The 14,211-nt window shown below is 40.1% G+C and overlaps 2 protein-coding genes across 5 annotated transcripts in view; one reads left to right on the top strand and one right to left on the bottom strand.

Annotated features, from left to right (window-relative positions):
* The window catches only part of LOC122980554 (adenosine receptor A1-like), a 719,840-nt gene that overhangs the window by 159,870 nt on the left and 545,759 nt on the right, over positions 1-14,211 (bottom strand). The gene's annotated exons all lie outside the window — the stretch shown is intronic.
* Positions 1-14,211, top strand: part of slc12a5a (solute carrier family 12 member 5a) — a 181,458-nt gene that overhangs the window by 155,423 nt on the left and 11,824 nt on the right. For all 4 annotated transcript variants that reach the window (XM_044348661.1, XM_044348660.1, XM_044348663.1 and 1 more), the window contains exons 7-19: positions 4,905-5,152; positions 6,026-6,237; positions 7,456-7,623; positions 7,753-7,851; positions 9,086-9,143; positions 9,290-9,464; positions 9,623-9,741; positions 10,067-10,165; positions 10,277-10,396; positions 10,895-10,999; positions 11,337-11,505; positions 12,700-12,895; positions 13,464-13,633. In XM_044348661.1, the coding sequence (XP_044204596.1) occupies positions 4,905-5,152; positions 6,026-6,237; positions 7,456-7,623; positions 7,753-7,851; positions 9,086-9,143; positions 9,290-9,464; positions 9,623-9,741; positions 10,067-10,165; positions 10,277-10,396; positions 10,895-10,999; positions 11,337-11,505; positions 12,700-12,895; positions 13,464-13,633 (1,938 nt within the window). The remainder of the gene's footprint in view (positions 1-4,904; positions 5,153-6,025; positions 6,238-7,455; positions 7,624-7,752; positions 7,852-9,085; positions 9,144-9,289; positions 9,465-9,622; positions 9,742-10,066; positions 10,166-10,276; positions 10,397-10,894; positions 11,000-11,336; positions 11,506-12,699; positions 12,896-13,463; positions 13,634-14,211) is intronic.

Below are 14,211 nucleotides of genomic sequence, written 5' to 3'. Positions count from 1 at the left end.
GTGAAGGGGAAACCTGTCAACTCTCTACTGTACAGCCTACTTGAAATGACATCCATTTCAAGCTAATTCATCCATGGCGTTGCATGTCAAGTCAAGTTTATTTATATAGCGTCAAAACACAGCAAGTTAACTCATGACACTTTTCATACAGAGCAGGTCAGGAGCATACTCTTTAATTTATAGAGACCCAACATTCCCCCATGAGCAAGCACTTGGCGTCAACAGCAAGGAAAAACTCCTCTTTAACAGGAAGAAACCTTGAGCAGAACTGGGTTCTAGGTTGGCGGCCATCTACCTTGACCAGTTGGGATGAGAGAGAAAGAAGGAGGGAGGGGGAGAGAGAGACACAGAGAAGCACAGTAACAAAAATAATAACAATAACATCAATAATAATAATAGAAATATGACTAATGATAATAATAGCAAGCGTGGATGTCAAACAGGACCACAGCAGCAGGCGGTCTGCAACCACGATCCATGGAAGCCTGTGAGACGAGAAGGCATAAAAACTCCAGGGAAGAAGCCAAGTTAGTAATATGCATTAATGGTTCATGAGTGCTTACAGATGGAGAGGGGGAGGAGGAGAGAGGCGCTCAGTGCATCATGGGAAGTCCCTCGGCAGTCTAGGCCTACAGCAGTATAACCAGGGGCTGGTCCAAGGCAAGCTTGGTCGGCCCTAAATAAAAGCTTTATCAGAAAGGAATCTTTTAAGCCTACTCTTAAACGTAGAGAGGGTGTCTGCCTCCTGGACCGAAAGGAAGATGGAAGATGGTTCCACAGGAGAGGAGCCTGATAGCTGAAGGCTCTGCCTCCCATTCTACTTTTGGGACTCTAGGAACCACAAGTAAGTCTGCATTCTGGTAGCGCAGTGTTGTAGTGGGGTAATAGGGCACTATGAGCTCTTTAAGATATGATGGTGCCTGACCATTAAAGGCTTTGTAAGTTAGGAGAAGGATTTTAAAATTCTATTCTGGATTTTACAGGGAGCCAGTACAAAGAGGCTAAAATGGGAAAAATATTATCTCTTTTTCTAGTTTTTGTCAGTACACGTGCAGCTGCATTCTGGACCAGCTGGAGAGTCTTTAGAGACTTGTTACCGCAGCCTGATAATAAGGAATTGCAATAATCCAGCCTGGAAATAACAAATGCGTGGACTAGTTTTTCTGTATCTTTTTGAGAAAGGATGTGCCTGATTTTTGCAGTGTTACATAGGTGAAAAAAGGCAGTGCTTGAAATTAGTTTTATGTTGGAGTTAAAGGACATATCCTGATCAAAGATAACTCCCAGATTCCTTACGGTGGCGCTGGAGGCCAGGGTAATGCCATCTAGTGTAGCTATATCATTAGATAATGTGTTTCTAAGGTGTTTAGGGCTAAGCATGATAACTTCAGTTTTGCCTGAGTTTAGCAGCAGAATATTTCAGGTTATCCAGGTCTTTATGTCCTTAAGGCATGCTTGGAGTTTAGTTAACTGATTGGTTTCATCTGGTTTCATTGATAAATATAATTGGGTATCATCTGCATAGCAATGCAATCCTAATAATATTACCTAGAGGAAGCATATATATAGTAAATAGTATTGGTCCAAGCACACAACTCCATGTCAGTCTGATAAATAGGACTTAAACCTGCTTAATGCAGTTCCTTCAATGCCAATTAAATGTTCCAGTCTCTGTAATAGGATGTGATAGCCAATGGTGTCAAATGCAGCACTAAGACCTAACAAGACAAGTTCAGAGAGAAGTCCTTTGTCTGATGCAATTAGGAGGTCATTTGTAACTTTCACCAGTGCTGTCTCCGTGCTATGATGTGCTCTAAATCCTGACAAATGAAAATCCTCAAATAAACTATTGTTATGTAGAAAGTCACACAACTGATTGGTGACTGCTTTCTCAAGGGTCTTGGAGAGAAAGGGAAGATTAGATATAGGTCTATATTGGCTAAATCAAGGAATCAAGAGTAGGCTTTTTAAGAAGAGGTTTAATTACAGCCACTTTAAAGGACTGTGGTACATAGCCTGTTACTAAAGACAGGTTGATCATATCTAGTAAAGAAGTGCTAACTATGGGTAAGACTTCATTAAGCAGCGTAGTTGGGATGGGGTCTAAGAGACAGGTTGATGGTTTAGATGAAGAAATTCTTAAGGTTAGTTCAGGAAAGTCGATTAGAGAAAAACAATATATGTCAGGTTTTACAGCTGTATCTAAGGTTTCTGTGTTTGGGGATAAATCGGTGCCTGTTGAGTGCAGTAGGTGATGAATTTTGTCTTTAATAGTTAGAATTTTATCATTAAAGAAGCTCATGAAGTTGTTACTACTGAGACCTATAGGAATACATGGATCAATAGTTATGACCTTTGTCAGCCTGGCCAAAATGCTGAAAAGGAACCAAGGATTGTTTTTTTATTTTCCTCTATAAATGATGTATAATAGGCGGCTCTTGCATTACAGAGGGCCTTCCTGTATGTCTTAAGACTATCTTTCCAGACTCTTGCAAGACCACAATGAGCTAAGGGGAAAATGATGGGATACCATTGCCAGTTTAGTGGAGGGTGACCACTCAAATCACAGCTTTACACTCTCTGCATTTAACTCTGTGACATCATGTTTTGACACTTTTGTCATGGTGATAACACTGTGTACTGTCAAAAGAAAGCGCTGTCCAACAAGTACAGAATTACACAAGTGAATATGACCCCATAGATTAAATTATGCTGGGAATACATAAAAGATTTGGTACCATGTTGCTCTGAGGAAAAACTGGTGCCAATATTGGAAATGGTTCAATGATATGAGGCAAGGAGCCAAACCAACCCAGCTGCAGAGAGGCATTCAACGACCAGTCCATGTTGTTGGCTAAGAATATGGCTCTGTGCATTATAGTTCACCTTTCTCTCTTTCTCTCTTTTAATTTATTTTGTTTAACATTGATATTAAAGTCTCTTTTTCAGGAGGGATTCAGCTCGATAATCAGAAATAATTACCCTTTTGTCTGCACCCCATTATTAATCTGTACTCATATTAGCTGTTGTCTGTTGATGTCTTTATCAGTTAACATAGATGCTGCACTAACAGAAGCTTGGAGCGGTTGACTTTTTAACGTCTATCGAACAAATATGTTAATTTTTTAAAGAGTTGTTATTTCTGTAAATTGACTTGTAGCAACCTGTAGAGCTGCATAGATGTTATTCTTTCTATTTGCCATTTTTGTGGGTATTTCAATGTTGTTGTTTTTATAGCTCTGGTGAGCTAATTTGAGTTGCTACAATAAAATCAAAGGTGTGGGCAGCAGTTCAGAGGTCTGAAACCAGGCTAGACCTGTCCAAAAAGAAAACACAAAAACTTGCTGCACACTCTAGGTTCATAAATTTTAAAAACATGTATTCTTTTTTGCCTTATAGGTTAATATCAAAATCCAATCTTGTAGAATATAATCCAAGAGGAGTTTTTGATATCCCTTTAAGCCTTGACAAGCAAAATGCTGTGCAACTTGCTGGCTGCGGACACTTCAGCGAATTGCAAATTGTGAAAAAAAAATCCTGTGGTCTGAACAAAAATGAAACTATGTGGTGCATACCTTTCTGAGAACAGAGTTCCTCTCCTTCCCAGTTTATTTTTCTCCTCACTGTGCTTTGAAGCAATTTTTTCTCAAGCTATGCTCTTCAACGTGAATTCTGATCGGTTGATGAAATGCAGGGATCTTTCATCTTGATCATCATTCCTCCTATCCTCCTCCTCCTCCTCCTCCTCCTCCTCCTCCTCCTCTGCCTTTTTATTCCACATTTCTTCCACTGCAGTCCCTCATGCTGCATGGAGTATTGGGTAATTATGCAAATACTGCATTAGCGAGAGATCAAGACACTGGCGGAGTAACAAGACTTTACCTTGAAACAGCTCTCATCACTTTGGTCCACTGTTATCAACATACCAGAGTGTGTGTTGTTTTTTTTTTTTGTCTTCTGCTATTCTCCTACTGCCTCTAATGGATATGCAGAGTTTGATCATGCCTGGAGGTTAATTCTGTCTTCTGGGTCAAAGCTGGCTTAGTTTCCATTGTAAAATAACAATCCCTGCAGAATTGTAAGGAGCGGATCTTGAGAGGGCTGATTTGAATATGTTTCATCCTTCCACCCAAGCCAAGAACACAAACTGATGCTGCTATTTTAGGAAGCATGAACAGTTCACAGTGAAGCAGGAGATTTGTTTGCCTAGTGATATGCTGTTCTTAGCATCAGATCAGTTTCTCCAGCTAAAATGGACCAAACTGAGCCATGACTCCCTGCTTGTTCTTCTCAATTTCCCTTCTTTTTATGGTGATTAAACTGTTTCGACACAAATCAAATGATTATTTAAAAAGAGAGAGAAATTCCCATGATTATGTAACAGCCTCGCCATGAATCATCTAAAGCTGATGACAGATACTGATGGGCTAATTAGGGGTTTACCGTTTTATATATGATGAGACTATTCTAAGATTGACCCGTAGTAAAAGTGTAATAATGGCAGTTCATTTAGAATATTAATACCATGCTTGAGTTCTTTAATTAAGCAGAGTTAAAATAGCAGCCATATTATGTGTGCTGCTGCAAGCTCCAGTAGAGGACCGTTAATGTGAGCATCACATGTTTTCACACTTCACAGAGTTGTCCTCCTCGCTCACCTCATTTCTTGCTGCCTTTCTCACCACTCTTTTATTGTATTTCCACCCCTTTTTTACCGTGGGTGAAATTTATTAAGTTCAAAAGTAAACAATGAGCTGGAGAAGCAGGGTTGTGACCTGAAATCTGCCAGTTTAAATCCCCAGACAGGCTGGGGAAAAGTGAGGAGGGAAAGTGGAAGAGTAACACTTACATAACAGCTGTAAAGGTAGAAAAAATAAATAAATAACATAACCTCTCTACTTCAGATCTACATAGTGCCCAAAGCGGCCATCTTTCCCCTGGAGGGCCTGGAAGGAGCTGAGGCGGAGGCTGCCCTGTTGAACAACATGCGCGTGTACGGGACCATCCTGCTGATCTCCATGGCCACGGTGGTGTTTGTCGGCGTGAAATATGTCAACAAACTGGCCCTGGTGTTTCTGGCCTGCGTCATTCTCTCTATCCTGGCTGTCTACGCTGGGGTCATCAAGACTGCCGTCGATGCTCCTGATTTCCCGTAAGCAGTAACAGAATATAAGCCAGCTAGACTAGGAACACATACAATGCTAGGTTTATAACATCACGTATATTACGTGAAAACCAACTGCACTGATTTGAAAGCTTGGAAATGAATGAGTTTGTTTTTAATAGAAATACTATATAAACTGCTGTCCACCTGCTTTGACGTGTCTGTCCCTGTTCAGATTTTGTCCCCCATACGCCAATAATACTACAGTACCTATACTGACCAGTTAAGCATCAAATTGGTTGGCAGATCAAAAGACTTCTAGATTTGCAGGGTAAAACTGAGCTAAAGTTGGTTGAAAAAGTTTTTTAGATGTTGATGTTGCATCTGACTGTTGTTTCAGTTGTATTTCAACATGCAATTGTAACCTGATTCACACTAAGTTACAGTCATTAACATTCTGCTGAAATATTAGTTTTATGACTTTTCAAACAAAGGTACTGAGGCACGTTTTTAACCTCGACATCTAGACGTGTTTTGATCAGCAAAAATCACTAAATCAATGCTTCCTGAGGAGTTATTGTTGTTCAAGGCTAAAGTTTGAAATTTAAAACAAATGGCATTCAGCGTTTATTTGTTGTTTACTAGTTCAGTTCAGTCACATTTTAATTTTACATCTGTTGAGCTGTTGTATTGTAAGTGACCACATGTATCAAATTAAATAGAATAAAATGAAGTCATGGGCAGAATGGGACATTTTATGATTTTAAATTTTGAATCTTACTACTTCTACTAAAGGACTCAAGTAAACGCAAAACACACACCCCAAACATACACACATATACACACACACCAGCCACAACAAGAATTATCTGAAATGTTTTGTTTCCTATGACTGACATTTTGTGCTTTTCTTTTCTCCAGTGTGTGCGTTTTGGGGAACCGCACTTTAGTGTGGAAGACGTTTGATGTGTGTGCCAAGACCATTGAGACAGCTAATGGGACAGTCACCACCCAGCTGTGGAATATGTTCTGTGATTCACCTTTCCTCAACGCTACCTGCGACAAGTACTTTACTGCCAACAATGTGACTCAGATCCAGGGCATCCCAGGGGTCACCAGTGGGATCCTGGCAGGTTGGTTCATCCTGATGCAATCTGCATGCAAATGAATGCCAATGTTGTTTTCATACAGTGAGCACATGAATGCATGTACACATTTAAGCATACACACACACATACATATCCATGTACAGTACACAAATATTTACACCGTTCTGTCTTGTGTTTTTCTATTTTGCTGAGTCACTGAAGATTTATTGGTGATGTTGTTAGCATCTCCTCTCAAAGGAAGAATTTTCTGTTTCTGTAGTAGATATATATAAATTGTAAAATGGAGAAAGACTATAAAAGTGGACAATGAAATTCTATAACTGTAAGTAACCATTTACATTATAGAAATACAAAAATAGAATTGTGATAAATTGCATTAGAATATGTTTTTATATCTCATATATAGAAAGTAGATATAGATATATGCATTATGCCACACAAAGAAGCTGTATGTCAAATGTTTCACTTCATTACTTTATTATTCATTTCACAACAGTTGCCTTAATAGTCTATCATGCAATCTTACATCTAAAGAGGGGCTGTTTTCACTTTATTTTCGGCTGGAAAAAACTTCTGGTCTCTTTTTCTGACCATGCTATCGTCCTCACTGTTGCATACTCCGCTTACATGTCACACACAGCTGGATGCAGCAAGATAAACATCTTTTCCTGGTGATTTTTTGAATTCCAGGAAAAGCACTTGCATTTCTCAGCCCTGGGCTATAACCAAAACCTTAGGCTACAGAGAGCCTGTTGCTCGCTTCACCTTGATTCACTCTAGAATTAATTACAGGACTAACAGTATAAGCCCTGTGTTAAGGATTTACACTTTAAATTTGAGGTAAAGGACCAGTGTGTAGGATTTAGTGGCATCTAGCCGTGAGGTTGCAGATTGCAACCAACTGAATACCGCTCCCCCTCACCCTCCCCTTCCAACACCTAAGCTTAGGCCTTATGGAGCTGTAAACTCTGAGTTAACATCTTAGCTCAGCATATAATGTCAAAATCCCTATAAAATGCTGTAACATATTATGTAAGAGTATCCAAGTATCCTTGTAAAAAAGATGAGATTGATAACTGGGTAGCAATGGTACAAAGAGGCCTTAAATCTGGTTAAATCATTGTCTATAAAATACATAAACTGGTCAATAATCTGGAATGAGAGCACGTTCATGCCCCTTTTTTTAAAATCTGCTTCTGCCTACTTGAATTATTCTCCGTACTCTATTCTTCCCTAATCCAGAGAACCTGTTTGGGACCTACTATGAGAAGGGGGATCTGATAGCCAGGATGAGAATGGAGTCTGTGGAAGAACAGGACGACACTCTGACCAACGCAAACCGCTACGTGTTGGCTGACATCACCAGCTTTTTCACGTTGCTGGTCGGCATCTACTTCCCCTCTGTGACAGGTGAAAACCTTTGTTTTTTTTGGCCTATGCTTACTGGGATTTATTACATGACATGTGGTTGTATGTGTGTAAATCTCTGACCTTGATCATGTTTGCTTCTCTCTTTATCTACGTCGACTATCTGTTCAGGGATCATGGCTGGTTCCAACCGCTCTGGAGACCTGCGTGATGCCCAGAAGTCTATCCCCATTGGAACCATTGCAGCCATCACCACCACCTCCACTGTCTGTATCCTCTAATCACTGCCCCCTGCAGGATAAAAAGGGTCACTGCAACTAAACATTAAGAATAATTTTTGAGCCAATTATGGCCTTATTTTTGATTAAACTTATTGGGATGAATAATTTGGAGCAATGTAGGGGTTTTAAAAGCCTCAAGTGGAAGGTCATGTCTACAAAGTTTAGATATCAACTCCTCAGGATCGTTTTTGTTTTGTTTATTTTAATCCTAATTATGACCTTGTTAGCTTTGTCACTTTCATCCAGAAATTCACTCAAATGTTTTTTTTAAGCTCAGTGATGATATGACAGACACCACAGGACTTGAAGCAATGATGCACTGTGTTGCTTTGCTCTGCTGTAATAAAAACACACTGATTGTCCTGCAGGGAGCACCATAATTAAAGGTCAATGTTTTAAACTGTGAAAGGCCATAACTGCTACAATAGCAGTCTGATTTGATGAGGGGCAATGCATTGTTTTTCTGATTGGTTCAAAATATGCCTTTATCATTCATGGGAGATATAAATTAATCTCTTTTCCCAAAGTCATGGTGACTGAGCCTTCCAACATGTTCCAATTTTATTAAATATGATGTTGTTTTCTCCTGCTGTAAAATTACTGAACAATTGTAAACAATGCTAGCATGGTTACGGCAGACAAAAGAAAACTGAACGTAAAAAATGTGCTAATGTTGGGAAACTGCATTTTCTTGTCAAACCTTTCCCCTTGCATTCTTCTTCCTTTTAGGATTTGCTTTGTTGGAAAGTATTATATTTTTTATTTTTTATAGATTTTTTATATCCTAAGTGATCAGCTGAAAGATTATTTTGCTGCTACACATGTGCTTCAACGATGTGCCGATGTGATTACAGGCATCTACCGCAGAAGCCACCTTCATGACTGTCTTCCATGTATCTCAGAGTAATCAGCTTGGGGGTCTAACCAAATTTGATTAGGGCTTCTAATTGCATCATTGGGCTGCCTGTGCAATCACAAGTTAATAAAGCAGAAGGAAATTAGTTACAATGTCATTGATCTCAGATATTATCCTAAACTAAATTGATTGATGGTGTTTCTCCGCTCATCTTGTGTGCATCTTCTAAAGGAATGGGTTATATTTATGATCAATCAGTAACCAGATCTCAGAAAATTTAGGTAATCAAATATCAAATATCCAACATTTGAAAAACATGTCCACCATCTATGAAATACCTTTACTTTCCTGATCCACAACTGCTAAGACATGTCCAGTGTGGTTCTGTTTGGTGCCTGCATCGAGGGTGTGGTCCTCAGAGACAAGTAAGTCAATTTTGGGTTTGGTTGCAGAGACAAACAAACCTGAAAATAACAGATTTTTCTTTCAAATCACACTTGTTATTAACAATGAACTAAATAAGATTAAGATTCATGTGATTTCATCCAGTCACTCTGCCGACCTCCTTTAGGTTCGGGGAAGGAGTCCACGGGAACTTGGTGATTGGCACGTTGGCTTGGCCGTCACCGTGGGTGATTGTGATTGGCTCCTTCTTCTCCACCTGCGGGGCAGGCCTTCAGAGTCTGACAGGAGCTCCTCGCCTCCTGCAGGCCATCGCCAAGGACGGCATTGTGCCTGCCCTTCGGGTCAGTCTTATTTACATTCCAGTGTCATAATGTAATAATTATGTTATGTTATTTTGAAATTAAATGAATTCCTCTCTTGACTTTACATACGGAGACAAACACACAGAAAACTCTCAAATATCGGTGGTAATAACATGTTTTGTGTGTGGTCCCTGCAGATCTTTGGCCATGGAAAGGCCAATGGAGAACCCACGTGGTCCCTCCTGCTGACAGCTTTTATCTGTGAGACCGGCATCCTCATTGCCTCACTGGATGCAGTGGCTCCCATCCTTTCCATGTGAGAACTGAAACTCTTTATTTTATTGCCATTTGTTAAGAACCAGCAGTGGGAGATTTCAGAGCAGCCATTCCCCTGCTATTCCTTAAACGATGCAAATGCCAAATTTTATGGGCTCAGGATTTAGCTCATCACACAAAAGGGCAGCGCGGCTCTCTGCTTTTGTAATATATATAAATACCAGTGAATGTGACAGATATTAAGACAATCTTCTCCTTGAACTGCATTTGGTGAAACCATTCGATTATATTCACTTGTTGCCGTTGCAGGATATAAGAAGAACTTTGATCCAAATGCAGTTTCTGTGTTTGTGTGTTTCTTGCAGGTTCTTCCTGATGTGCTACATGTTTGTGAACCTGGCCTGCGCCCTGCAGACGCTGCTGAGGACTCCCAACTGGAGACCCCGCTTCAAGTTCTACCACTGGTCAGAACATCAGCTATTAAGAAAAATTTAATCTTTTTTTAAACAAATTTCAATTTTTAACTGTGTTCTCCTGGTCTTTACCTCTCTGTGTCTCACTTTCTATCTCTATAGGACTCTGTCCTTCCTGGGGATGAGCTTGTGTCTCACTCTCATGTTCCTCTGCTCCTGGTACTATGCCATCGTCGCCATGGTGATTGCCGGCTCTATCTACAAGTATATTGAGTTTGCAGGGTGAGTGGAGCGCAACCCCAGGAGAGATTGGATTCGCTGGCTGCCTTTCGGCTTTGGCTGGCTGGCGTGTGTATCTTTATGTGCATGTGTATTGTAAAAGTTTCCAAGTCCACACCATGAGTTGGTGTTTAGGTATTTAAGTAGACATTTTTTGTTTTAGGTTTTTGTTTGTTGGGGCTCTTGTCATTTCCTGTCATGTCAGTGCATTGATTTCCAGGCAAACCTCTTTAAAGTGTAGAAAACATGTCAATACCACATTACACATAATATATTCCCTATAATGGAGTAGTACAGAACCATGCACATTGAGTATTGCAGTGATGTGATTGCCTGTGGTGAATGACATTATGTTAAATTGACATTTACCAGTGATGCCTAATCTTTAATCACATCACATCATGTCAAACTGGTGTCTGAAAGTAGATTTATTTCAGTGCTGCAAAAGTATTGTTCATGTTTTGACTGACAAGTATTGATCTGCGCTTGTCTGTGTCACAGTGCGGAGAAAGAATGGGGTGACGGGATACGAGGTCTGTCTCTGAGTGCTGCACGTTACGCTCTCATGCGGCTGGAGGAAGGTCCCCCGCACACCAAGAACTGGAGGTATTGCACACAAAGTCACACTCTGTGTTGTTTTATCGTAGTTCTAATTAACATAGACATTAACAACATGTCTGTACATGTTAAGCCATTCTCTCAGTTGAAGTGATTCTCCTCATCACAGCAGTTTGAGACAAGTAATGTTTGTCACTTCATATTAACAACCTTTCATGCTGTTTTTTTCTATCTCTCTTTCCCAACTAGTACTTTTACTCGGCTCACTTGGCCATTTCTTTTTTCACGCCTTTATTTTACATTGTTCTTCCTGCCCTTCTCTACCTTATTTTTCTCCCTCTACTTTTTTCTGCCCTGTTTTTCACTTTCTCTCCCCTCTCTTCAGGCCCCAGTTGCTGGTGCTGGTTAGTACAGATGGCGAGCAAAATGTGGAGCAGCCTCGTCTGTTTTCTCTGACCAACCAGCTGAAGGCGGGTAAAGGTTTAACCATTGTTGGAACAGCTCTAGAGGGCACCTACCTGGAGAACAGTGACCAGGCCCAGCGTGCAGAGCAGGTAGGGAGCTTCGACTATCAGCTACAGTCTTAATGTCCCGCTCCACTCAAAAACGTTTTTTTTCTTGTTCCTTCAATTGGATGTTTGAGCTTCACTGTGCCGAATGATGTATATGCAGTTTGATCCTAGAAGGCTGTTTTTCACACTTATCTGCTGAAGGAGGAACGTTTCTCTGTGCTCACTGAAAATCTAAGATTAAGGCGTGTACTTACGAGAAAGATTTGTGACATAACAGCTAGTTTTGAGTCAATTGTGGGTAAATATTCAACTTGCACAAGTCTGATGTGGAAACGTGAAGCCTCCAGTCCACAAACACTGAGAATGGACTTCCAGTGAAGTAGGAGACATCTTGTGTCCAGCAGTTAAAGTTTTGAAATTAAATATATTTGCATTAACAGATTTTGGAATTTTTTAATGAGGGAGAAGGAGTAGATGTCATTTTAAGGATTTGAATGATACAACTGAACTTTTTTTGTTGAAAAACCATATTAGACACACATTATATATAAGTATTTTATATACATCTTAAAACATGTCTGGATGGGATTTTTAAAATTTTAAAAACAAGAGCAGTCACTAAACTGTGCAGAAAAATCCGTTATTTTACTGGCAAAAGACCATCACTCATTCAAAAGTTAATAACAAAGTTTAATTAACAATTCATAATTGTCACCAAATTAAATGTTAATTTATCACTGCTCACTCAAATATATTCAAAGCTTTGATGAAATGTATCATTATGAGAGTCCACTGAAACTTTGTTTCTTTATTTGCCTGCAGTCACTAAAATTAAAAGTCAGATGTCCTCTGCAGCCAGTTGACTGATATCCATCAAAGTTCATGTCACACAAACATGCATTTCAACAAAACTCATGTTTGTATCTTCAGTATTTATCTCTCAACATATACATGGAGTCCAGTTATGCTGTTTAAAACCCTGTAAATCCAAGACGATTTCTGTGTGATCTTTCTAGACATGTTCAATTCACATCAGAGCCAAAAGTGCAGAAGCCCTTTAAACCAGAATACACCAACAGTTTAGACATTACTGGATGATTTATTAAGCTTTCATCTTTCATATATTGCTCCGTTTCACAGACAAAAAAAATGTGCAAGCCCGAGGTTAGCGCTGTGCTAACTTTCACTTGTTCTCTGCACCACAGTAACAGTTATTCTCTCTGTCATACCTTTTAGGCACTGCGTAAATTGATGGAGACTGAGAAGGTAAAGGGCTTCTGTCAAGTGACTGTGTCCTCAAACCTACGTGATGCCACCTCCCACCTGCTCCAGGCCAGTGGGCTTGGAGGCCTGAAACATAACGCTGTGTTGGTCTCCTGGCCACGCAACTGGAAGCAAGGAGACGAGCACCAGACCTGGAGGAACTTCATCGGTGGGTTTCCGGGATAACACCGTCCACAAAGGCTGAAATCCAAAAGTGGTAGCTCTGCTGCAGGCATATTTTTTGGGTAGACTGGTGTAGTGGTGCTTAAAGACTCTTCACTTCAACCTAAAACTGCAGGTTTCAAGCTCTTTTGATGTCCATCGTCTGTGCTGCTGAAGTATCTCAGCAAGAAAAAATCCCCACCAGCTCCAGTGTTTGAGTAGCTCATCCTGCTATTTAACCTCTCTGTTGAGGGGAAAGTGAAAGACAATCTCCCCAGTACAACATGAAAGAAAAAGAGGAATTTGTTCAAACAGAAGATAACTTGCTGATGAACAACAGAATTATTTATGCAGATCATACACAGAGAAATATAATGTACCTGTATGTCATTGCTACTCGGTGTCATAACTTCCCATTTAGGTCAAACACAGCCAATAAGCTTAATCAAGAAAGCCATTCAGAACAAACACCTTAAAATGGGAATAAATCCTGCAATCATAATTTCGTTAACAGAGGTTTCATAGAAGTAACACAGCTAACGCCTCTGCCTCTCTCTGCATCTGTCTCCCTGCAGAGTTGGTCCGAGAAACTACTGCTGCTCACCTGGCTCTGCTTGTCCCGAAGAACATCGCGGCCTTCCCGTCCAATGGCGAGCGCTTCACTGAGGGTCACATTGACGTGTGGTGGATTGTCCATGATGGAGGCATGCTGATGCTGCTCCCATTCCTTCTCCGCCAGCACAAGGTACAAAAAAAAATGACGAAACAGGTCGACATTACAAGTTGTAAAAGTCCCCCTCCACTAAAAAATGGGTTTTGCGTATTTTTACCTCACTAGAAGGCTCTTTTCACCTCCAACTGCTGAAAGTGGAAAGTTTTTCTGTGCTCACCCTGAATCTGAGTTTAAGGTGTGTACCTGTATGAGCTCAATATATGACATCACAACTAGTTTGGAGCCAAAAACAGTCATTGCCCATGTACATTGAAAATTGAATTTTCAGTGAAGTAGGACACATCTTGTGTTTAGTAGTTAGACTGTTTAAATGAAATGGGAAAAAAATGCCCATTTGTAGATTCTGGATTTTTCATTTACATGTTTTTAATGAGATAATTTAATTGTTTTTGCGGGAAAAAAAACATATCAGACACAAACTATCATTCAAAGCAGAGTATTTCATTCAGTATTCATACTCTGTGATACAGTGTTTGTCATGTCCCATCATGCCCTACGTCATATAAAATTTACCGTACATTCAGTTTGCAGTTTTAATACTCTGATCGTCAGCTCAGAACTAATTTCTTTAGTAGAGTTTTGCAGCGTGT

Source organism: Thunnus albacares, chromosome 4 (genome assembly GCF_914725855.1).
Source record: "Thunnus albacares chromosome 4, fThuAlb1.1, whole genome shotgun sequence".
Taxonomy (NCBI): Eukaryota; Metazoa; Chordata; class Actinopteri; order Scombriformes; family Scombridae; genus Thunnus; species Thunnus albacares.
The sequence above is the reverse complement of the archived record's forward strand: the minus strand, read 5'-3'. Positions and strand labels throughout refer to the sequence as shown.